Here is a 25,914-nt window from a genome sequence, read left to right as displayed (position 1 = left end):
TCTCTTTGGTTTTAGGCAAGTTGGCTTGACTGCATGTGTTCTCTTTTTCTTTACCCTGCTGGTCCTTAAATGAAGAAGCTAGGTGAAGAGACGAGATTTGCGGAATGTCTGCAACGAGAGGCTGAGGATGGAGACCCTTTCAAGCAGCAAGAAGATTGAGAACAAGGAACTGTTTCTACTTCTATGGCACTTCTTGCATTTGTGTTTAAACCAGCCCCTGGGTTTGTCTTCCTTTTGCTCTTCTTACCCTTTTTCTTTTTGTGGGTAGAGCAGAAAGAGCATTCGGAATGTGCCTGTGAAGTGTTGTCCCTCACCCTGGATTGGCAAGGGCTGGCTAATTTGCTGCATTAGGAGGCCCTGGACCCAGGAGTTGAAATGAACTAGAGCTTCTTCCCCAGAAAGGTCTGGGATATGCGGGCCTGGAATAGCATTCATGCCTCCTTGAATTTGGCGTGCATCCCTGTTTCATGTCAAGCCACTGGTGTCTTTGGTAGGCCATCAAAGGCCTCTGAGCTACTGAGGGCGGTTTCTCTTGTTCCCTACATTTTCAGTGGGGGAAGAGAAATTTGTGTGCCTTCCACCTGCCTTATGTGATGAAAGAAGGCCAGAAGAGCTGTGAGGCTTGACCGTTTGGGGTCCATTGGAAAAGTCTTGCCTTAGGCACTGGAGAAGAGAGGCCTCTGCAGCTTTTCCAGAGGTCATACGGCCTGATCTGCTAGCCACCGACATCGCCTGTCCATCCTGGTCTCCACTAGTATGCCAGAGCCATAGGGAGAGTCGGAGAGGCCATCATGCAGTCTGAGAAAGTATCCCCCTTCTAGTAGGAGACCCCCTGTCTGTAGTGATTGGTCCCCCATGGTTTTTAATAGGACATCGTGGACGGGGTGTGGGGGGAGGGAGAGAAATGAGAGAAAAAGTAACAAAGGGGGAATCTAAGAAAATTAACTATAACTGGACTTTTAAGAGTTCCAGCTTGGTTCGACAGTTCAGCTCAGGAGGCAGAGCTAGTCTGGGAGAGTAGGGTGGCTCTACCTCAAAGAAGCAACTTTTGGCTCTGCCTACAAACTCCAGAGAGAGGTGCCATCCAGAGGTTAAGGAATGCCCTTTATGAGGCACTGGAGAACAGGGTTACTGCATGCTTAGGATTACAGCCTTTGGCAGGGGAGAGTTTGTTTTCTTACGATATACCACACCAACATTGTATAAACAAAAAAGGGCAACTTACTTTCCAGTTTCTTTTGCAAGATCACACCAATCTCTTCGTACTATGTCCAGTCCTTTCAGTTCTTGCTTAGTAAAGTATTTTCCATCTCCTGTTTGCTCCACAACCAAAGCAGCATATTTCTTCTTTTTTAACAGTAAAAGGGACTTAAAGACTCCATCAATATCAATCTCCAATAACTTGTACAGTTTGTTCACTTCACTTTTAATCTGTAAATATATCACCAATGAAACAAAAACAACAACCCTCTTTTATCACTGGCGAGAACTATGCTTTGCAAAAATAAGGAGATAGTATTGGGGGGCGGTATTAGAAAAGACTCTCATTTGCTATGTCACTACAAAAAAAGGTTTATGATACACGCTAAAGATATTCCACAAAAATAGCAAACCACATATATCACAGATCTTCAAGCATAGTTAGGCCATGTCCACATGTCAAACTAATATTAAAACTTAGTGCACAAATGAAAGAAACCCAGACAGTGCATGGGGAACTCCATGCCTTTCTTTGCACAGATATGTAAAACTGGGTGGACAAGACATCAGGAGCTGGGCCTGGGAGTTGACATGAAATTGGGCCTCTCTGTTATGTCTGCAGGGCAATCTGGTTCTGTAGAAGTAGCAGATGTTGAAGAACGTGAGCATTTAACCAGGCCCAGGACACCAGAACTTGGCAAGAGGCCATCATACCTGGGAAACTGGGAAACAATATGAGGTGTGTCTCCCTTGAGAAAGCAATTAGGGAGGTAAGGTGATGGATCTTGGGTTATCTCTATTCTGATAGGTATATCCTGAAGGCTGCCATATCCAAGATCAGCCCAAGGAGGATCAGCTGTGTATCTGGTTCAATAAGCTTTTCTCAGTTCATGATGAACCCATGTCAGTGTGGTCTGAATGTCCTATAGGTTCTTTTTCCTTGACTGAACAAATGAGAATATCATCCAGATATGGATGAAGGCAGACTCCGAGTTCTCAGGCGTACCACAAAGCCATCATGTGAATATCCGCTGCCAACGTTAATCTGAACATGTATTGGTAGTGGCAGTTGAAACAGCAATGGAGATACCTTTGGTGCTGCCTCTGCAGCTTTATTGGGACATGCAGGTTGATACATGGTGTGGAAACAGTGCACTTGTCACTAGAATGATTCCAGGGTGTAGCTTTGAGACATGGTCTCCAGCAACCACTGGCTCAAGGTGTTTGAGGGCTCAATATACATGCAAAATGAAAACGCTACCCCTGATTGGTCCCTGCAAAAGGGGGAGGCTGGCATCCAGCAGAAGGGTTCTTCTTTGACCTTTTGAGGTAGCTGACTGAGGAATTGGAGCTGGAAGGCTGCCTGGAATGCTTATCAATTGGTTTGAATCTGCTGCTCCAATGTGGCTTGTAGCAACCTGAGGATTAGGGTCTGGAGATTTGCTTGCTGGGCCAAAAGGACAACTGAGACTTTGGCCTGCAATCCTCCGCCCTTGCTATCAGAAAGGCTTTTTTCCTGTCTCACTGAAGCAAGTCCTCCAGTGGTTAGCCAAACAGTTTGAAGCCTTCAAAAGTTGATTTAACTAGCCTTGTCTGAGATTCAGGATCAACAAGCCAAGTCCTGAGCCAGATATTTCCTTCAGGCTCATGTTCGTCTCCATGGCTCTATAGCACTAAACTGGATGGCATCCAGTGATGAATCTCCCAACAAAGAAGCTGAAAGGGTGATCTTCTTTAGACCATCTTTGACTTGGTTTGTGTAGATAATCTGGTCCTGTTGAATAAGAACCAAAAATAAATGCAAAGAGCATACAAAAATACATTAATGAGTGACAAACCAATACATAAAAAATAACTATATAGAAATGTACAAAGTAAGCAGAAATAGGTGAGTTGAACAGGTATACACAGAAAACACACGTGCTAGAAAATCAGTAAACCTTTGTCCATCTGTAAAAACATTTGGTCATTTGTGTTCAATTTATGCTTTTATGTTATACTGATTTTCTGTGTATACCTGTTCAACTCACCTATTTCTACTTATATTTTGCATTACTATATAGTTATTTCTTATGTATTGGTATGTCACTCATTAATATACTTTCGTACAGTTGTATGCTCCTTGGCATTTATTCTTTGGTAATCTGCTCCTGCCATCTCCTTTGCCCAGAGGAAGATAGCTTTGGTGAACACTGAGTGAGCAGCAGATGCTGACTGATGCTTCAAAATCCTTGCATAAGGCCACCTCAGCAGTGCTGTGAGAAAAGTCTTTCTCCATCTGCAGGGATAATCACTGGCCACCATGGGGGGCATCCACCATCAGCACATTTAGGAGTTCCACGACAGTGCTAGGAAAGGAATAGAGCTTATTGGTCAATTTATGGACCAGTTTGATTTTGGACAGGTAAGCATGTTTAGCTTAACAAAACTTTCAAATGGAAGTCAAGGACAAAGTCAAGAGTAATTTCTCATAATCTGTGGAGTGGGTGGGTGTTCCATGAGTGCTCAGCATCACCTACCTACCCTGAAGTGGGGGAACAGAGTTGGGGCACACTGCCAGTGCTTGCAGCCTGGATTCCTCAGTTTTTAGAGACCTTTTGACTCCAGGGCTTAATCACCGAGTCACAAGAGAAGCTGCTGCCATTCCTCATCTTTCCCTTCCTCTTTCCCCCCCCCTTGCAGTGTTGCGCAGACTCTGACCTGTCCCAGTGGGTCAGAGGAGTGCCTGGCAGTTTAGAAAAAAAAACACTTCAAAGCCCCACTACCTTGCTAGGAAGTCTGCCTCCCCCTCGAAAAGCAATTAGTTTGACCTTGCCTACATGCTCCAGAGGAAGGCACCATCCAAAGACCTCAAGATAACAGAAAAACTGATAAGATACAGTCTTAACAACTGTTTATTTGCCACCCAAATTGTCTATCACAGGCTAAAATCATAGCTCTATCTGCAGATTTAAGATGATCCCTACATCCAGGCTTCAATCAAAATTATGTTTAGAAATAAAAATTTGAGGTTACTGAGCCAGCTGCTAATTTGGTTGTTTCAAAGGAAGCATCAGCAATGAAAAATGCTCACACAGAAACATAATCTGTTTCCTGATCATCGTAGATCTCTTCATTGTCGCTCTAAAATCAAAATGGCTCAAACAAAAACAGGATTTGGCCAGTGTCTGCTTGAGATCCTAAATACCTTCAACTTGGGATAATTATAGATTTTCTATTAGTGGGGATCCTAGAGTAATGCTGTTGGCACCTACACTCAGTGACATAGCATACATCTATTGTAGAAAAAAAAAGGAATTCTTTAGAAAAGGCCATAACCCGTTGGCCAATGTAACACAAACAGATGTTTATGGCACTGTCTGAACATGAGCAGAGCCACCTCTAGCTTGCTTCTCCTGTACTCAGCAGACAAAACCACACCAAAACAGTGTGTGTGTGTGTGTGTGTGTGTGTACATACACACATGCATACACAAACACACAAACACAGAGCAGGGAGGCTGTCTGTGTGCTCACTCACCAAGACCTACTAGAGTAACAGTATTTCATACTCAGAAGACAAATATGGATTCTGCAGGTATTATAATTCATGGCATGCTTGACACCTTATCTATAATTCTGTCAGTCATGTTGCGTGCACCTATCTTTTTCAAGCTGGTGAGGGGCGATTCCTAAGGAGAAACACTCCTCATCCTCTAGAATAGGCCATTTTTGCTTCAGAAAAATATGCCTGGGAAATATTATGTGCTCCACTTAAAAAAATACCACAAAGTAGTTTAAGAATATTGGAAATACCACATCTCATCATAATATCCTATCAATCAGCCAGAAACATGCTCCAATATCAACAGGTGCCTTTCTAGACTGACTGCATAATGTATCTAAAGAGGAGTTTCTAGACCGGGACCTAACTGCTCTAACGTTTGCACCCATTTCTGCTTTTAAAAGTATACCTCTCTTTCTTCTAGGAGAATGCTCTACTCCATGCTCCTAAAGGATAGTGAGTCCATGGGATTAACTCTCTCTATTGGCCACGCACCTGGGTCTGACATTAAAAATCCTGCCCCAGGATTATGCTGGGGCTTGCATTTTCATAATAGTGGCAGACATGCGCCACAGGTCCTTGAACATAAATTTGCCCACATGCGAACTGGCCCATGTAATGTAGAGGTACTCACAAGTTCAGAAGACTTGCCTGTTTCAGCTAGAGAGAGGGAACTATTAGTCAAAAGAATTGTGTATCCCCTAAGAGAACTTTCCACAAATGAAAACATTTAGCATGCCTTTCTAACTCTTATGTTATCAATACATTCTAAGATGTATTTGTGATCTAGAATGCTGCCACAATACAAAGTTATTATGCAAATTATCAAGTACACAACTCAGGTAAACTTTCTCATCCAAAGCATGAGTTCCTGGAAAGTAATTAGAGGCCAGGCTTCAGAAGCTCAAAGTGGGATGATATAGCAAAAACCTTCTTAAAATAAGAGGAGGAAGGACAGAGGAGACTTTTAGCAGCAGACAAAAGATGCTCTACATAACACGACAATGAGAAACACTTGACATATATGCCAATACAAAATACTTTAAGAAAAAATCATTTTCATTTTTTGGGGGAAAATATTTATTTATTAAATTTTTATACTGCCCAATAGCTGAGGCTCTTTGGGCAGTACACAACTGATGATAATGGCTGCCAAGAACAAATTTTGCAAATGCTAACACAGTCACTGTTCATGGATTGTACTTAAGGCTTGTTAGAAATGCAGATTTGTGCAAAGAGCGGTATTAAAGCTACAACAAAAGATAAAATTATCTTACCTTGTTCCCCATTTTGAAGACCTCTTCTAAGTTGGTAATGTTTGTGTTTATCATAATGGAGTCTGTATCACCATAAATCACTTCCAAATTCATCTAGAGAGGGAAAAGGGGGAAATTACATAGATTACAGACTAGTGTTTTGATACTGAAAACTAACTCTCCTATCAAATATCTGAAATAATATTTTGAACAAAAACAACAACATATTAAGAAGGTATCATATATACCAAGAACGAACTCATTCTTCAAGTGCCTTTCTTCATAAACTACACCATCTGTGCACGTGTGAACCACGGCTTGCTACAAACCAAGCACTGACTAATTACATAGAGTTCACAAGGGGAGGAGGATGTGCACAAATACAGACCTCATCCCACAGTGCCAAAGCATGGATTGATGTTACATGTGAACCAATCCAATGTGGCAAGATTATTAACATTTTTAAACCACAAGCACCAGTAATCAAGTGGAAGTAGAAGCTTACATGATTTTGTAAAATATTGTGTAAAACATAGTGGATTCCAAAAAATCACTTCCACATATGAAAGTAACCTTGTTTTACACCACAGAGTAGAGCACTGCATGAGAAAGTGAACTTACATTGAAAAGGAGTATCCTACTTGCACAAGTTTTTTGTGCAAGCAGAAGTACAAGAACTGCTATTGTTCCTCATTTTCTAACACTGCAGAAGTTTTGCACACTTGTGTAAGTGTTTGTAATACACCCTAAAATAATTTCCCTTCTTCTCAGTTTCTTTGAACCAAACCATAGAAAACAATTATATTCCAAGATGATAAAAGAAGGGCTGTTGGGGGGAAAAGCATTCTCAAGAAATACATCAGAACATACAGTTACTGGTCTGTGACTAAACTCTAATTAGCACTGTTACTAATTTGCCTAAAACACTCAAACATAGACTTCAAGCAGGGATTAGATCACATCTGCTTTACCAAAGGGTTGTGGGGAGCTATAATCCATTATCAAGGATTAAATTTGTAAACTAGGCATCCTGAGAAGCAATTTCAATTGTTTGGGTTACAATTTTCCTAGAATAAAAATTAATAAATAAGTCACTAGATGTGCTATTTAAAGATCACTGTATAATAAAAAAAAATGTTCATTATTACCTTCTGCACCATCTCCTTAGTATGCATCAAAATCTGGGGAGAAAAAGTATGGATTCTAATGAGATCACATTACAAGTTACTATATGCAAAGTAAGGGTATCAGGGAACAAGCTTCAGATTTCTGGATTTACAAAAATAAAGTGATACAGCAACATATCCATGATAGACCCTGGCATTATAATACTATCTTTCTCAGAAGATTATAACATGTAAAAATATAAAACTCAACACTCACTCATTTATTTATTTATTTATTACATTTTTATACCGCCCAATAGCCGAAGCTCTTTGGGCGGTTCACAAAAATTAAAACCACAATAAAACAACCAACAGGTTAAAAACAGAATTACGAAATACAGTATAAAAAGCGCAACCAGGATAAAACCACGCAGCAAAATTGATATAAGATTAAAATACAGAGTTAAAACAGTAAAATTTAAATTTAAGTTAAAATTAAATGTCAAAATACTGAGTGAATAAAAAGGTCTTCAGCTGGCGACAAAAGCAGTACAGTGGAGGCGCCAGGCGGACCTCTCTGGGGAGCTCGTTCCACAACCGGGGTGCCACAGCGGAGAAATATGTCACAGGTGTCTATAAGAGTCCATACATCCTAAGAGGGTTGGCAGTAACATGCCATTCTATTTAAACACATCTTTCAGTAACAAACTTTTCCCTACACCAGGATATATTCTATCCAAATCATTCAATCTGACTGACATACCATAGTTTCCAGCAAACACACCATTGTTGGCATGAGGAGGAGCTTTACCATACAGTCCTTCCATGCAGACCAGGGTATCATACATGATCACATGATAGGAAGGAGAAAAAGCTACAATAGTTCCATGTAGCAAATATGATGTAAGAATTCACTCTAAAGATCCTATGATGCTACTGAGCTCACATACCCGTCACTTCTTGTACCACTGACTCCCTTTTTGCAGTCTTCTTCCCTGTATATAGCTAAGTGCCTATATAGTTCAATCACTAGGAAATCCCTTTCCTGATGTCCCCACCAGGATGAAAAGGCCTTCCAGGGATGTCATATTATTTATTGATATCTTCCTAAACCAACAGAGTAGGCAGGAATGTTTGCAAGTCATAACAGCAGTTACCATTTTTTAGTGAAAGAACAGGAAAAGTGATGATTAGCATTGGTAAATATGCCTTCCAGTTTGTAAAAGCTAAAACAAATCTTTCCCCCAGAAGAGAGGCTGTCTCAAGCAGAAGATACTATTTAATCTTGTCCATCTAGGGGTCAAAAGGTTTATGAAATACATAAAGCTGAAACATCTTTTAAAAGGTAGCATACTTTTAAAAGGCAACATATTTTGACAAGCTTTGTTAATCAAATTCCCCCCCCCCAAACACAAAAAACTTTTGAGAGGCAGCTTATACTTCTTGCAGAAATAATATTACGGATTAACTGCAGATGAGGTTATATACCTTTTTTATCCCAACCCCCTTCCTCTGGCATTGATTTGATTTTTTAAAAAAATTACTATTATATAGACCCTTGATAAACAACTGACAGGACATTTCTGACAAAGCTATTCCTTTTAAAGAAACTACCGATTCATTACAGATAATATTTTCAATTGTTCATAAGGGCAGTAGCAAATATAGGTAATTACAAGAGGGTCACAAGGCAAGTAAAGATAATATTAATATTATGCTTGTAACTAGATTATCTATTCTGATAGAGAATCACCTCTAAGTGCTAACAGTTAGGGAATAGGTTATAAAGGCTTGCTAAATTCATTAATAAATCAGTTGGCAGTTATCATATTTCACAGAAACACCTGCATATTTATCTTCTCATTACCAATTGGATGATGGAATTTTTTTTCAAGCACATTTCAAAAATCTGCCAACTTCAAGTGTAAAAAAATAAACTTTGCAGTTAATTTTTCCCTTAACAAAGTACAGCTGTTGAGAATAATTGTTCAAGATCTTACCCTGTAATGTCAACTGCAGCAGAACAAAGAGTATTTAATTAGCAAATCTATCCAGTAATTCAACACCTATTATATAAAATGCCTTTGTGATTTTATTCAGGATAATTTGCTAAGAGGGTTATTACTGACATTCAGATGAAATTCAAAAGTCCTACGCAAGTAGAGTCATAATAGCAGTAATGATCCCCCCAATCAGGAGATCCTGTGTCACACAAGGCTCTTTTGCTATGCTGCAGCTGATTTCCTGACTTCTTAATTCCTGGGCTCAGCCCAGTGAGAGCCCTTCATGCCAATATTTCAGTCAGCAATACATGTTTAATGGGAATCTATTAAAATACCTAGAACAAAAGTGACTTTTTGTTAAGAATGACAGCACTGCGATCATATCAATCATTAGAACTGTACAATGAAATGATGGAGTTTTATGATGTGGTTGGGAAAAAGAAAGGGATAAAATAAAAATGTTCCTTATTGTTTCCTATGATGAATATTTTGTGTTTCATTTGAATTCACCTATTCCTCACTGCAAAATAATTTAGAGCAGTACAACAAACTGCATTTGCTTCATCATGCTTCATTCTTCTGTTATTCATCATGCTGAAAAATTACACAGGAGCCACTATATCATAAATTGCACTTATTACATTTTACCACAGTTAATCTAAAAAATGACAAATCCAGAATGTGCATGAATATTGTTGAATACCTGCACATGTAGGTACTGAAAGGTGTATAATATTCAGAGCAGCATGGCAATTGTGAATGATCTTTCCATCTAGAAAAGACTTAGTGCTGCTTTATGCATTACAGTCTTAGCAGGTGCACATCATGCATCTGTAATACACAAAACAGATAATATGCATATATTTAAATCACATTCATGCAGTGGGTATTGAGATTTAACTGTAGCTCCGTATGAAGCTTCACATAGTGAAGTCAGGATAGCTAAAAATCAATAGTTAAATGTTTGAGTAAAATACCAATTCTTTTAAGGCATATTTTTAAATATTCTAATTCTAAGTTACAAGTTTACACATAATCCCTTAAAACTAGATCAATGATCCTCTCTTGAACTCAATGACCACTGCCCAGCAAAACCAAAATATGCTTTGGCACACTGCACTGGAATATGGGCAGAGTCCTTTGAAACATTAGATTGTAAGCCTATGCGGCAGGGTCTTGCTATTTACTGTGTTATCTGTACAGCACCATGTACACTGATGGTGCTATATAAATGAATAATAATAATAATAATAATAATAATAATAATAATAATAATAATAAGGATTAGAAGCTGCTTCCCTATAAAGATGCATGGGAGGAATATTGACCTTTCCTGGTCAAGTACCATAAAATATGGCAGAATAGGAAGGGTATTATTATTGATGACTCAACACTTGAGATGAACAACTGGTAAGTCATCATCATGAGCACTGGGATCCAGCCCTTGGCTTCAGGCCATCCAGTATCTAACCAGGATCATCTGTTGAACACACCTGGATAATCCTATACATCTATATTATGATTTCTAAAGGAACTATAGAGCTCAGGCAGTACATGACTCTCTGAATAGCGAACATGTACAATTACTTTCTTACTCAAGAGGAAAAGCACTCATCTTATAACAATGCGCTTTTGCTTCCAAAAAGTTCTGGACAATTATTCTTCACGTAAAGAAAAAGAAATCCATGTGTTTCACAAATTATGCTTCCCCATATCTAAACCACCATAATTACAGGAGGCCCCACAGATCACATCCTCACTACTGTGAGCCATGCCCCTCTATTGCATACTACACATGCCACAACAAGTACTCACCAGGGACCAAGTGGGAGGAGGGAAAGAGAGTCAATGTGGTGTAGTGGTTAGAAGACTGGGAGACCCAGGTTCTAATCGCCACTCTGCAATAAAGCTCACTAGGTGACTTTGGGCCAGTCACTAACTCTCAGCTTAACATACTTCACCAGGTTGTTGTGATGACAAAATGGAAAGAAGGATCATATACACTGCCTTCTGCTCCTTGGAAGACATAAATATAATAAATAAATAAATCAGATGACTTACTTGATTAAATTTTTATTGGGGGATACCACTCCATCCATTTCTGAAAAAGTAGCCTGTTTTGCTTTTAAAGCAACAAAGGAGGAAGTTTTCTAATGATGATGATCAGGTTTTAACTTGCAACTGAATAGAGTCTATTGAATGATGCTTTTGGTCGATTTTAGTTTTGTAATGTAATCTTATATATTTGTTATATATTTGATTATTCTGTTTTATTTGATTATATATATGTTTGTAATGGCTTCGGCTACACAAATAAACTTTCTTTACTTACTTACTAGTTCAACCCATCCACTACTTTTCTTTTGTGATATAGGGACAGAGACACCTACAGTGGCTCCAACCGGCATGAGGCCTGGAGCAGATCCAAATCCGCTCACTGGCATAGAGATGTGAAGGCCTGGAAAAAAATTTGGGGAGGGGGGGACACGGATTTTTGCATTTTTTTTCAAAGCCTTTTTTGTTTTTCCCCCGAAAAATTTAAAGGAATGAACAAAAAATGGATTACGGGATGTTTTATTTTAGCATGATGAGTAAAATGTGTAAGACAAGGTGTTTAGATATTTTCTTCTCCAAATGATTTCTAAAAACTATGTACAATATCAGATTATTACAATTTCTGTGCACCAAGGACAGGCAAGTCCTAGGTTGCAAACTGAGACTACAACTCTCAAATGCAAGAGCTAGATGCATTTCTGCCTCTAGGGGGCACTGCCTTTGAAGCAGAGACTGAAACTAATAGTGATAGCTATAGTCGGATTAATGAGTCTGATTAAATGAGTCTGATTAAATTTCATGCATATTCATTGAATCTTGGTCCCCTATTATCAGTTCTTTTTATGGGAAGGGGGCTTTATGTCTTGACACTGGAGGACTAACGGGACATAAATAATTTTCTTTGTTACTAATGTTGGAGGTTTCTTCTGTTATTGCTTTTTTACATTGTTTTTTGCCTGATCCTCATAAACTGGCAGAACCAAAGAGGTTCCGTACAGTTCACGTGTCCCTAAAAATTCAGGAGCTTGTAGCTCCATTTGTTAGCAAAAAAAAATTCAATTTGTAATAATTGTTTGAATACACTGTACTTTTAATATACCAAATGTAATAATTTTATGCCAAACCAACTTGGATATAATTACACTTTATGTCCCTAAAAACAAAGTGACTTTCAATCTGTAAAATGTGCTAATATTGTATTATTTCAATTTTTATGGAAATTTTCTCCCCCCCCTTGAAAAAATGGGTTGTGCCTGAAAATAGAATAGTAGCCAGTGAAGCTGTTGAAACAAGGAATTCACATGCTCCCTGGCCCAGCATTCTGATCCTGCTGAAGTTTCCAAACACTTTTCAAAGGCAGCCACACACAGAGTGCATTACAGCAGTCCAAGTAGGATGTAATTAAGGTATGCATGTCTGTGGTCAGATCTTTCTAGGAATGGGTACAGTTGGACCACTATCCTCAGCTGTGCAAATGCACTCCAAGCCACCACTAAAACCTTGGCATCCAGGTTCAGGACGGAATTGAGGATTATACTTGTACTGCAAACCTGATTCTTCAGAGGGAGTATATCCCCATCCAGCCTAAGATGAATCCCTATTCATTGATCTTGCTTTCAACTAACCAGAATTAAGTTTCAATTTATTTGCTCTTTATCCAGTCCATTACCACCATCAGACACTGATTTAGAACTAGAACAGCTTCCTTGGATTTAGATGGAAAGGAGAGATAGAATTGGGTGTCATCAGTATACTGGCAGCACCAGAACCCTGGAGAACCCCTCCCAGAAGTTTCATGTATAGGTTAAACAACATGGGGGAATAAGACGGAACCACATGCCAATGGTCACACATCAAAGAGGAATTCCTTCAGCACCACATTCTGAGATCACCCTTTCAAGAAGGCCTAGAGGCCCAGTAGAACAGTTCCTCCAAGTCCAGACAGATCCCTCAGAAAGATATCATGGTTGATGGTATCGAAAGCCATCAAGAGATCCAGCAGAATGAATAGGGACACACTCCACCTGTCCAGTTCGCAGTGCAGATCAGCACCATTGACATCTAAAGTTATAAGGTCCTTAACCCAATCCAGAAACTGGGAGTGTGCCTGATCCCCTCTTGAAGAATTAAAAGAGTGAATGGAGCCAGAAAAGATCTCTCCAGACACAGACCTCTGAGAAATCCACCACCTGAGCAACTGGGATATTTGAAGTAACTCCCACCATACATCATTATTATTATTATTATTATTATTATTATTATTATTATTATTATTATTTATTTATTTATATAGCACCATCAATGTACATGGTGCTGTACAGATTACACAGTAAGTAGCAAGACCCTGCCGCATAGGCTTACAATCTAATGTTTCAAAGGACTCTTTCCCCATCACATCCACCACCTGCATATTACTTAATACTGTCAGATAAAGACAACAGCTCGTCTTCCTCAGCTTCATTGTAAGGCTGCTGGGCTCAAGAAGGATCCAAGTAGGAACTTTCGGTAGCTCTGCTCCTAACCATTGCCCCTGCCCAAACTCAGGAAAAGGCAGGGTGAGAGAGCATACTCTGTGGGTGGCTTTGTGGTGCCAGAACAAGCATCTCCAGCAACAAGCCCTGCTGACCTGGAAGAAAAGGGGGGAGGCATGGGGAAAAAATGGACTCTCTGAAGCTTGTCCTGTTTCTCAGAAAGTTAGCAGCAAGAACAAGCGACCCTAACTTCCCAGCTGAGGAGAAGCCAGAGCCCAATGGAAAATTACTGATGATAGCAGCTGTTGAAGCCTTGGAATCCAAAAAGCGCAACCACTAACTAAAGCAGGCTATGAGCTCCTTCCCTGTCGCAGCCCTGAGGAAAAGACAGACAGAGAAGTCCCAAGGAGCACTACAAAACAGCCTTCCCTCCCTTGTCTGTAACAGGTTGGAGAGGGATGGTAGGAGGAAGATGGGAGTGCTGTAAGTTGAGTTATTTGTCAGGCTCTTCAGAGAACAAACCACCCCCACCCCCAGCTTTGCTTTTGCTAGGCAGGGCTTGTCTGGGAGGTTGAAAGACCCTCAGTTGAGGAGTCAATCAATAAGCTGGCCCTGCCTACTTAATGCATGGAACAGGCAATACCAAAGCATGGAGAACACTCCACTGCCTCTATCATAGAATGACTGGGGTGATGCCCTGTGACTAAAAGCAAAGCAAAGTAGTACCCAAAATATAAAAACCGAAAGATGTTAAACTGTTGGTAAGGTTTATACTGTTTTAAAATTAAATAAATGAGAAGTGGAACTTAATTGTTGCTTTGAAAATCTGATACTCTGAATAGATTTAGAAATGTACCACTGTAACCAAAATTAATTTTGATTGTGAGAACTCCTGGAGTAAGTTGATAAATGCTAAGGATGAACTCTTTAGAAGCTGATGAAAACGTAACTATAGTAGGAAGCTATTAGTTCCTGATGTTGCTTAGGTCACCAGTTAATAACCAGTAATTTAGGCCTCTCTGTGAAATATACATACATTTCAATATTTATCTTACACCAGATTCATTTATTCAGGTAAAACACATTCACTTGGTTTCTTTGTATGTATTGTACATCATCCTGAGAAGTGGAATAATTTATTCACTTAATTGCTAAAAGTCAGAATATACTGAAGATTAGCAAAACAAACAATGTTTAATCTTTGACCTTTACACTACTGGAAGCCATTCTGAATACTGGCATGTCATAGGGAAATCGGATTAAATTCGTTCAGTTTTCTTTCTCTTTCAATCCACCTACATTGAACAGAAAGATACTGCTCAACAGGAATAGACTCGATTCTCTTTAATGGGAAAAAAAAACGTAATTACAAATCCAACTAAAACATACTTCCCCCATAAACCCATTACTGCAAAACACACGCTGAGGATTTTTAAAAATCCTTAATTTGTTATTTAGACTTACTGTTATCTAATTTGTATGGCATTTCTACAACTTTAGCATAAAAGCAGCTTTCCAAAACATTAAATTGTGTTTATGAATCCCTGAGTTATTCATCTACAATTTGATAGCTCAGGTGTAGCTGCAATATTCAACTCTAGTCTTCAACTTTTATTTTTAGGGCTTCAAATTAATAAAGAACAAACAAACAATAGTTATTCTTTATTTCAGACATTTAATCACTTCCTAATTCCTTCACAAAGTTTACATTCTTCAAAGGAAAAGCTCATATCTTAAGGTTTTCATATTGAATTCCATTACAACATAATGTAAATATGTTGCTGTTGTGTAACATTCATTTACTATCCTAACTAGAAAGATAGATGGACTACAACCTTGAGACCAAAACCCCATGGCTAACTGCAGATAATTTCTATCTTAAACTTTAAAGCCGTAGGTTATGCAGGTAAGATGAAAAGGACAGAAACATTTTCTTAGTAAACGCTGTCCTTGAATTTCCACTAATAATTTTAAAGTTCTCTTTAGTATGAATGTCTTCAATTGGATAATGCGCTATATGCAAAGAGGGTAGAAAAGCAGCTGCAGTATCATTTAAGAATGCATCAAGTCAACAAAGGCCTCAAATAATTTCTGCATACACACAGTTGGTTAATATTTCATTCTATCATTGTATTAAAAGACTGGATAAATACATATGCACAAATATAAAAAAGTGGCAATGCAAAATTTCCATCTGTGATCCAAAGCCTCTAGCACATGTGGCTGGGTAAACCAAATCTATGCCCTGCCAAATTGTGTGGTGACTTCGCAAGGTCTCTCTCCCTTCATTTGACCTGGAATACTGGGAAGGAGGAATAGGAGGAATAGGGTCATTGCCAGATACAGTCACCTATCTTACCACCAATATTCACTAAAAGTGAAATCCTATGCATGTTTAGATAGAAAAAAGACCTATAATTTCCAGCATGACCCACCCAGCCAGTATCCACCACTTGTGTAACGGAGATTTAACTCTTCCTATAGAAAGCCCCAAAATGAAACACTCATTTCTGAATCGGGAGAGGCAAGCAGAGCTGTGCCAACCTGCCTCGTTCCAGAAATGAGCATTTCTGTTGATTTCCGGTTGGTCCCAGAAGTGCTAAATCTCTGTTATACAAGCAGTGGGTCTCATTTGCAGAATGGAATCAATAGGGATGCAATAGAATCCTTGGTGGCATAACACTACATTGGATACTGCCCTTTGGAAGCTAGATTTGGAGCAAGCCCAAATCTAGACTGGGAGAATTTTTAAAGATGAAGCCTAGCATACAGTAGAGCAACAGTTGGGTCAGCTCTCCTCTTCTGGGTCTATTTGAGATCTCTTGTACGTCAGATAAAGGGAAGCTGAGTATATGAGCTTAAAGGAAAGCTCCATAAGAGCATGAAAGGCCAACTGAATATGACCTGACATCTTAGCCATCAGCTTACATGCCACAGCAGCTACCTGGTGTTTAAGAATATTGGACTTCAAGCTCATGATCCTGCCTGAATAAATTCTTCTTTGATCAGATATACTCTTAGAATTTGGCTCTGCAACCAATAGGGAGCACTAACTTTTCTTCTGTTGCTCCAGATATCAAAATCTGTGAGACCCTATGAAAAGTGTAAAAAGGCACCAAGACCTCTTCCCCACACCCCTGTCCCCACCCCTGGCAAGTCCAGAACTGGAGATTTTGAGACTCTCTTTTCTTTGACCTTGTTCAAATCGAGCAAGAGCCATATTTTAATACGCTATTAGTTGTTTCAATCCTTTTCTGGAATGAATTTTGCATCTTTCTACAATTCTAGCAATAGGGTGGGAAACACTAAAGAAAAACAACGAATATTAGTTTATTCTAGCTTTTCTCTTTTGCTTTGTTTTGTGCAGTCCATAAGCAAGACTGCATTCTACATAGGAACATCCTATGAGCAGGCAATCCCATTTCCTATAGCCCACACCACAGTGCAGAGAGACTACTTCTGTTGAATACTTTACAAAATCCTTCACACACGGTAGCTATGGTCAAGGTAGAAAGATATCTCTCTTACAATGCACACAACATGACAGAAAAAGCTGCCCTACAGCCATCAACCCAGGAAGGGAAGACATACACATAATGGGTATATCAGAAAAATGTAACAACAAATAAAATTAACAACCCAGCAAGGGAACAGCATACTGGAACTCCTAAAAATCCATGATTTACTAAGGAAGATACACTCCACTTTACCATTTGAAGCTTTTAACTGGAAACGGACATGTGTGTCTTCTAACTATGACGAATCAAATGCTCAATGGGGTGCCAGTTTCTGTAGCCATTTCAAAGTCATCGTTCTCATGAGCATGTTGAATATTTCAGGAAATGCTAGATCCATTATATATTGTTAGAATAGTGAAGATTACTGTAAATTGGCACAATGCAGTTATAAGGACCCTGAAGCACACATAGTGCTTGGATGTAGCTTTTACCCTACTGCTTTAAAACAACAATACTCGATTCCCTGAAGAGTATAGGGAAACAATTAAGGATTCAGGAGACCCTGCCTTCTTCAGAAATAGTTCTGTCAACCCTACCTTCCAGGTCCCAGAGAAAACATCTTCCCTGTGTTGATTTTTTGTTTTGTTTTACATTTTTATTCTATTTTGTGGAAAGAAATGCCTAAAATGATCTTTGAATTTTATAACAAGTTTTTTAAAAGCTGACACATATAACATATATATTAACAATTAAAAAAAGTGAAATATAAAAACAGACTTAAGAGTTCCCTTCAGATTCCAAAAACATGGCAGGAACAAAAACAAGTCCACCTGTTTTCTAAAAGGCAGGCATAGGTGTAGCTAGATAGGTCTCAAGGTGTGTGTGTGGGGGGGCATTTCACAACAGACACACCAACCTGAAGTGCCTTGCATAGTATTTACCCGTCCCCCTTGATTTGTCCACATTTTGTTGTATTGCAACCTAGAAGTAAAATGAGGCTAATTGGCATGTTTACCATTTGATTTGTATAACATACTTAATACTTTGAAGGTGCAAAATATTTTTATTCTGGAATGAAAGTTAAGTGAACAAAAACAAACTGGCATTTCTTGGTTGTATAAATATTCACCACTACCACCACCCCAGTCAATACTAGGTAGAAGCACCTTAGGCAGCAATTACAGCTGAGAGTCTTTTGGGGTAAGTCTCTACCAGCTTTGCGCATCTGGATCCTGCAATATTTGCCCATTCCTCTTGGCAAAATTGCTCAAGCTCTGTCAGGTTGGATGGGGACCACCGGTGAACAGCAATTTTCAAGTTTTGCCACAGATTCTCAATTGGATTAAGGTCTGGGCTTTGACTGGGCCATTCGAAGACATTCAGGTTCTTGTTTTTGAACTGCTCCAGTGTAAAGTTGGCTGTGTTTAGGGACACTGTCCTCCTGGAAGGTGAACCTTTGCCACAGTCCCAGATGTCTTGTAGACTGAAACAGGTTTTCCTCTAGAATTGCCCTGTATTTGGCTCCATCCATCTTGCCCTCAATCCTGACCAATTTTCCAATCCCTGCCGATGAAACACACTTCCACAACATGATGTCATCATCACCATGCTTCACTGTGGGGATGGTGTTCTCAGGGCAATGAGCATTGTTGGTTTTGTATCACACATAGCGTTTTGTGCTAGCCCAAAAAGTTCATTTTTTGTCTCATCAGAGCAGAGAACCCTTTTCCACATGTTTGCTGGGCCTCCCACATGCCTTTTGGCAAAATTAGAGATGTAACATTTCCAGAAATTTTGAAGCCATGAAAAAATCCAGGTTTTTCCCCCATTTTTTTCAGGGGAAAAACTAATATTGTCATGGACGGATCACTACCTGGTGGGGTTTAGACTTGCTGGAACTCAGAACCTCTGCAGGGGTGGAGGACCGATTAAGATAGTCCGCCCCAGGAGGCTGATGGATCCGAATGGTTTCCTGATGGCTCTTGGGGATTTTCCTGTTGCCTCGGCAGGTGATTCTGTCGAAGCCCTGGATGATCTCTGGAATGCAGAGATGGCCAGGGCGGTTGAAATAATTGCTCCTGAGCATCCTCTCTCATGTTGTGGAGCCACACCAGCCCCCTGGTTTTCCAGTGAGCTGGTAGCAATGAAACAAGTAAGACGGAGGCTAGAGCGACGTTGGCGGAAAAACTTTTTTCTCTGCCTCTATTGCGTCTGCAAAGAGCCGTCCAGCACAGCTGTTTCGGGTGGTTAGGGGCCTTCTACACTCTGGCCCCCAAAAAGTGATTTCAGACCTTTCAATAGCCTGTTGTAACCAATTTGCCCAGCACTTTGCAGACAAAATCGCTCGGATCCGCTCCGACTTGGATGCTATTGTTGATGCAGATTCAGTGGATGTAACTTTGGCACCTGCTTGTCCAGTATTATTGGATACCTTTCAATTTGCACAGTCCGATGATGTGGACAGGGTCCTTGGATTGGTGACAGCCACCATGTGTATACTAGATCCTTGCCCTTCCTGGCTTAAAAAAGCTGCCAGAGGGGGACTGGTTGAGTGGGTAAGTGGAGTGGTCAATGCCTCCCTTCGCCAAGGAAGGGTCCCAGCCTGTTTGAAGGAGGCAGTGGTAAGACCCACACTGAAAAAGCCCTCCTTGGCCCCCACTGTATTGGATAACTCCCGGCCAGTCTCCAACATCCCATTTTTGGGCAAGGTATTGGAGCGTGTGGTGGCCTCCCAACTCCAGGGATTCCTGGATGAGACGGATTATCTAGATCCATTTCAATCTGGCTTCAGGCCTGGTTATGGGACAGAAACAGCTTTGGTCGCCTTGGTGGATGATCTTCGCCAGGAACTGGACAGGGGGAGTGTGTCCTTGCTGGTTCTGCTGGACCTCTCAGCGGCGTTCGATACCATCGACCATGGTATCCTTCTGGGCCGCCTTGCTGGGATGGGTCTTGGAGGCACTGTTTTACAGTGGCTCCATTCCTTCCTGGATGGACGGACCCAGAAAGTGGTACTGGGGGACTCCTGTTTGACTCCTTGGCTCTGTTTTGGAGCCCTCAGGGCTCTGTTTTGTCCCCCATGCTATTTAACATATACATGAAACTGTTGGGAGAGGTTATCCGGAGTTGTGGGGTGCGGTGCCACCAGTACGCTGATGACACCCAACTTTCCACCCAATTCCAAGGAAGCGGTTTCTGTGCTAAACCGGTGTTTGTTGGCAGTAATGGATTGGATGAGGGCAAACAAATTGAAGCTTAATCCAGATAAGACAGAGGTGCTCCTGGTCAGTCAAAAGGCAGATCAGGGAATAGGGATTCAGCTTGTGTTGGATGGGGTTACACTCCCCCTAAAGACACAGGTCCGCAGCTTGGGTGTACTTCTGGAGTCAGCCCTGAGCCTGGATGCCCAGGTTTCGGCGGTGGCCAGGAGTACATTTGCACAGTTAAAGCTAGTGCGCCAGCTGTGCCCATTCCTAGAGATGTCGGACCTGGCCACGGTGACACATGCCTTAGTTACATCCCGATTGGATTACTGTAACGCGCTCTACGTGGGGCTGCCTTTGAAGAGTGTTCGGAAACTCCAGCTGGTTCAAAGAGCTGCAGCCAGATTGCTGACCAGGGCTGGTTACAGGGAGCACACAACTCCCCTGTTAAAACAGCTCCACTGGCTTCCAGTTTGTTTCCGGGCACAATTCAAAGTGCTGGTTATGACCTATAAAGCCCTATATGGCTCGGGTCCAGGTTATTTGAAAGAATGTATTCTCCCTTATGAGCCTGCCCGTGCTTTGATATCTTCTGGAGAAGCCCTTCTTTCAGTCCCACCTTCTTCACAGGCACGCTTGGTGGGAACATGGGAGAGGGCCTTCTCGGTGGCTGCTCCGGTGCTCTGGAACTCTCTTCCCGGGGAAGCTAGGCTGGCTCCCTCCTTGATGGGCTTTCGGAAGCAGGCTAAAACTTTTTTGTTCTAGCAGGCCTTTGGAGAATAATCTGGCCCTCCATCTATGTTAATGTCCTATAATTTTGTTGTGTATTTTAAATGTTTATGGTTTTGTTCCCCCCCCACCCCATGTATATTTTAAACTTTGTAAGGCCGCCTTGAGGCCCAGCATTGGGCAAAAGGCGGGATACAAATAAATATAATAATAATACTGCAATATTAACACTTTTTACAGATTGAAACTCACTTTGTTACTTTAGGAACATAACATGTCATTATGTCCAAGTTGGTTTGGCATAAAATTATTACATTTGGTATATTAAAAGTATAGTGTATTCAAACAACTACTACAAATTGAATTTACTTTTTTTGCTAACAAATGGAGCTACAAGCTCCTGAACTGTTAGGAACACCTGAACTGTAAGGAACCTCTTTGGTTCTGCCAGTTTATGAGGATCAGGCAAAAAACAATTTTAAAAAACAATAACAGAAGAAACCACCAACATTAGTAACAAAGAAAATTATTTATGTCTCCAGTAGTCCTCCACAGTGTCAAGCAGCCATAAAGCACCCATTCCCATAAAAAGAACTGAGAAAAAGAGGGGACCAAGATTCAACGAATATGCATGAAATTTAATCAGACTCATTTTCTGACCTATAGCTATCACTATCAGTTTCAGTCTCTGCTTCAAAGGCAGTGCCCACTAGAGGCAGAAATGCATCTTGCTCTTGCATTTGAGAGTTGTAGTCTCAGTTTGCAACCCAGGACTTGCCTGTCCTTGGTGCAAAGAAATTGTAATAATCTGATACTGTACATAGTTTTTAAAAATCATTTGGAGAAGTAAATCTCTGAACACCTTGTCTTAAACATTTTATTCATCATGCTAAAATAAAACATACCATAATCCATTGTTCTTCTTTTTTTTTCAATTTTTTGGGAAAAAAACAAAAAAGGCTTCAGAAAAAAATGGAAGAAACAGTTTTTTTCCTGAATTTTTCCAGTTTTCCCAGGCCTTCACATCTCTAGGCAAAATCCAAACAGGATTGTTCCATAAAGCCCAGCTCTGTGGATCATCTGGGTGATAGTTGTCCCATGGACAATTTCTCCCATCTTAGCTATGGATCTTTCCAGCTCCTTCAGAGTTACTACTCTTGGTTGCTTTGCTGACTAATGCCCTCCTTACCTGCCACTGAGTCTTGGTGGACAGCCTTGGATTTAATGGTGCTCCTGAGGATGTTGATAGCTTGGGATATATATATTTTATAACCCAACCCTGATTCTCCAAAACTTTATCCCAGACTTGTTTTTGACAGCTCCTTAGTCTTTATGATGCTGTTTGTTTAGATATGTTCTCCAACAAACTCTGGGGCCTTCCAGAAACAAGTGTATTTTATCTGAGATCAGGTGATAATTGAATTGCACAAAGGTGGATTCCAATTATATGACTTCTAAGGCAGTTGGTTGCAGCAGACCTAATTTAGGAGTGTCACAGCACCGGGGTGGGTGGGGGTGAATACTGATGCAAACAACAAATGCTAGTTTGTTTTTGTTTACTTAACTTTTGTGCCACAATAAAAAAAATATTTTGCACCTTCAAAGTGTTAAGTATGTTGAGTAAATCCAATGCTAAACATGCCAATTAACTGCATTTTAATTTCAGTTCTAATATTACAAGTCAAAGAGGGGTGAATATTTATGCAAGGTGCTGTAACATCATATGGAAGGGGTATCTGAAATCAGCCTCATCAGATGGGTTAAAAGTATTAGGAGCTTCACATGGAAGGAGACATTCCTTGACATAACATCATGAAAGGTCATTTAGAACTGGAAACTAAAGAACATTGTTAAAGCTGATATTATATTATCTCAGCAGCCGACACCAACAAAGAATGGATGTTTAGCTCCAATAAAGATAAAAGAGGTATGACTGTAAAATATTTATAGACCTGACTCACAGTGACATACCACCATACTGTATTGCAAAGGCTAATTAAAATGTGGTCAAATTTTGCATGTATTTTAATACCACTGCTGAAACAAGTTTAATACAACTTGACTAAAACCAACTTGGCTGCACTTGTATATGCACTTTCCTGAGAGTAATTGCCATTGAACTCACTGGGGCTTATTTCTGAGTAGACACGGATAGGAAAGGACTGTAAATGTATTTCCAGTAATATTTTAGAGAATGGTTTTTTCATTAGCAAGATCAAGCACTTAACAAACTTCAGTAGAAATGAAAAAGGTCTTCTAGTAATGGGATTTATAAAACTTATACATTAGGTTAACGACTAAATGATTTACATATCCTATTCCTCCTCAGCCTTTAATTCACTGTTAATGATACTTGGTACTTTTGACTATGGGTTCAAGAGGGGGTTTTCTTCCAGCTTTGACCATGAAATTAATATAAAATGAGTTCAGTTTCTGATGTTTCTCATAGTGAATTAAGTGAACTAGATTTTTATTATCAGAAACGTAACTATAACTATTGCAATTACTTAATTTTGGAAATCATCACACAAGGATGGTGGCAGACAAATTGCAAATATTATGTGATGGTAACAGAGAAGCAAAAATTTAGCTTGTGGCATATTTTCTACATAACAAATATAGTAGTAGCATCACAGATGTTTAAGTCTGAGTATTAATCAATTCAAAACAGCTACAACACAGAAATAATAAATGTGATAAATTAAGAAGTTTATCCTACTCCTACTTCTTTCAGAGACTAGTGTCACATTCTTTCCTTAAACATTTGTCCGCACAAAAGCAGTGGCCAACAAACCTGATATAGGGCTATTAAAGTCAGACAGCAAGGCACCACACAATGACCTTTAGAAAGAATGATACTAACAGGTGCTAGTGCTTAACAATAATTGTATTATGCTTTAACAATGAGGACAGCATACTGTCTTGTCATCTGCAATTGAAATAGCAGAAGGAGTGTTGTAAAGCACTCCAGGTACCTTAATACCCATTAGCCCCAAAAGAAAGAAAGCTATTTCTGACCTACAGGCAATACTAACTACTAATTGTCACTGTGTACAACATGTATGTCACACAATCCTTTTGTGTATTTGTTTTTAATGTAAACCGCCCAGAGAGCTTCGGCTATGGGGCAGTATATAAATGTAATAAATAAATAATATAAATAAATTTCAGAACTCCATAGTAAGTGCTGCTAGTTATGAGGTATAAATCACTTTCTTGTTACAAATTAAAGGTGGGGGGTGAGCAGGAAGGAATGTATATCCAAAATTATTATAATCCAAAACTGGGGGACGACGACTAAAAGTCCCAAGTGACTGAATTAATTGCCCTTACTAATTAGATATTTCCTACATCAGGCAGCTCAAGTTACAGTTTTCATCAACCTTTAACCCTGAAACAAGTCACTGTTTTGACAGCTGAAGAGAGGCTGCAATCTTTTCCTCTCAGACAGGCTTTGGCCCTGACAGAAGAATACCATGTGGTCAACAGCAACAACAAAAAGAATAATTTCAAGCCTGCACAAAAGTAGCTACTCAAGCAACACATCACCCTTTTTACTACAGGCTGTCATAACTAGCTGCAAGATGGCAGACGCAACCACTCTCCCTAGTCACCACTATCCCAGCTGTAGAAGAACTCACGCAAAGGGCACCTCTGGTCTGAGCAACATGCCGTCGGTGTATCAGCACCCACGGAAAAGGGCCAAGCAGCAGATCAGTTTCCTGTCAGCTGCAGAAAGTGCTGACACTTTAGCTGTTTAAAGGTTTCTCATTCTTCATTTGAAAAATGAAAAGGCAGGTTCAAGGACACATCGGCTTGTCAAGTAGGCTACCATGTACATAACATTTATTGACAGTGCCCTCAATTCAACACACCATAATATGCAGATTCCAGATGGCCAAATATCTAGAGAAATGAAATTACCCAGAAGAGACATATACAAAATCAGACTTTGATGTGAGAATGTCAGACTTCATTCTTATTATAGTAACCACCAAACAAAGCATTGGTAATTTTTACTCTTGTTCTGCTTGCACAGCCAAGCATAGGCATGGATCTAATAGTTTGAAGGTGGCTTGTTTCAATAACCCATAGTTAAGACTAAGCACAGTCTGTCTCAGTTCAGACATAATGTTAAGCTGTAGTTAGTTAAACATGGAAGCAAAAGCTTCCAATTTCCTCCATATGACTGTACCAGAGAGGAAAGTGGGGAGTATATGGCCTTGAGGCTCATTCACATAGTGCTAAACAATCATTTAGAAAACAACAAGGGAACGATCACTGCTGGATTTGTTTAATCTGCCAAGTATTTTCTACTTGTTACTAAATCAGTGGTCCATATCCTAAGGTATTCTACAATTCCAGCCACAAGGAAGTAGACTTTATCAAATATTCCTGTCCTAGCAATAATGAATCTATAGAAGTTATAATTATAAGCTGGAGGGATAAACACTAACAAAAGGGATAGGATTTAGACCACCAACCTTCTGAACAAGAAGCTAACTGCTCATGATATGGGTAAGATTATGAATCTTTCTACCCACCTTGCATGTCAAGATAAAACTTAAGAGTTGCAACCCACCTATGAAGAGTGGTTGGCTTCAGTCCCAGATCTAACCCTTTCTATAAGAAGTCCAGAACTAGGGATAGGACCAGGGCTGGGGTGAGGTGAGGTGGGAGGATGCTGGTGTAGCAGGCGGCAGAGTGTGAAGGGTGGCACTCTCCCCCTCCAAAGGGTCTGCCGCTTCTTGGTCTTGCTGGCCACCTGCATGGTGGGCCAGCATCCAGCAAGACCTGGAAAGCAGCCATCACTCACTCCCGTGCATCCACCTCCCCAGTGTGCTGTCCATAAGGTGTTTCTGCCTTCAGGAGCCATGCAGAGCGTGTACA

The 25,914-nt window shown here is 40.1% G+C and overlaps 1 protein-coding gene across 1 annotated transcript in view; it reads right to left on the bottom strand.

Moving 5' to 3' along the window:
* Positions 1-25,914, bottom strand: part of POLA1 (DNA polymerase alpha 1, catalytic subunit) — a 244,401-nt gene that overhangs the window by 161,237 nt on the left and 57,250 nt on the right. The window contains exons 27-29 of the mRNA XM_063126490.1: positions 7,148-7,180; positions 6,021-6,113; positions 1,226-1,431 (exon numbers count right to left, since the gene is read on the bottom strand). Coding sequence (XP_062982560.1) covers positions 1,226-1,431; positions 6,021-6,113; positions 7,148-7,180 — 332 coding nt within the window. The remainder of the gene's footprint in view (positions 1-1,225; positions 1,432-6,020; positions 6,114-7,147; positions 7,181-25,914) is intronic.

Source organism: Elgaria multicarinata, chromosome 5 (assembly GCF_023053635.1).
Source record: "Elgaria multicarinata webbii isolate HBS135686 ecotype San Diego chromosome 5, rElgMul1.1.pri, whole genome shotgun sequence".
Taxonomy (NCBI): Eukaryota; Metazoa; Chordata; class Lepidosauria; order Squamata; family Anguidae; genus Elgaria; species Elgaria multicarinata.
Note: the sequence above shows the minus strand (reverse complement) of the source record. Positions and strands in the feature narration are given on the sequence as shown.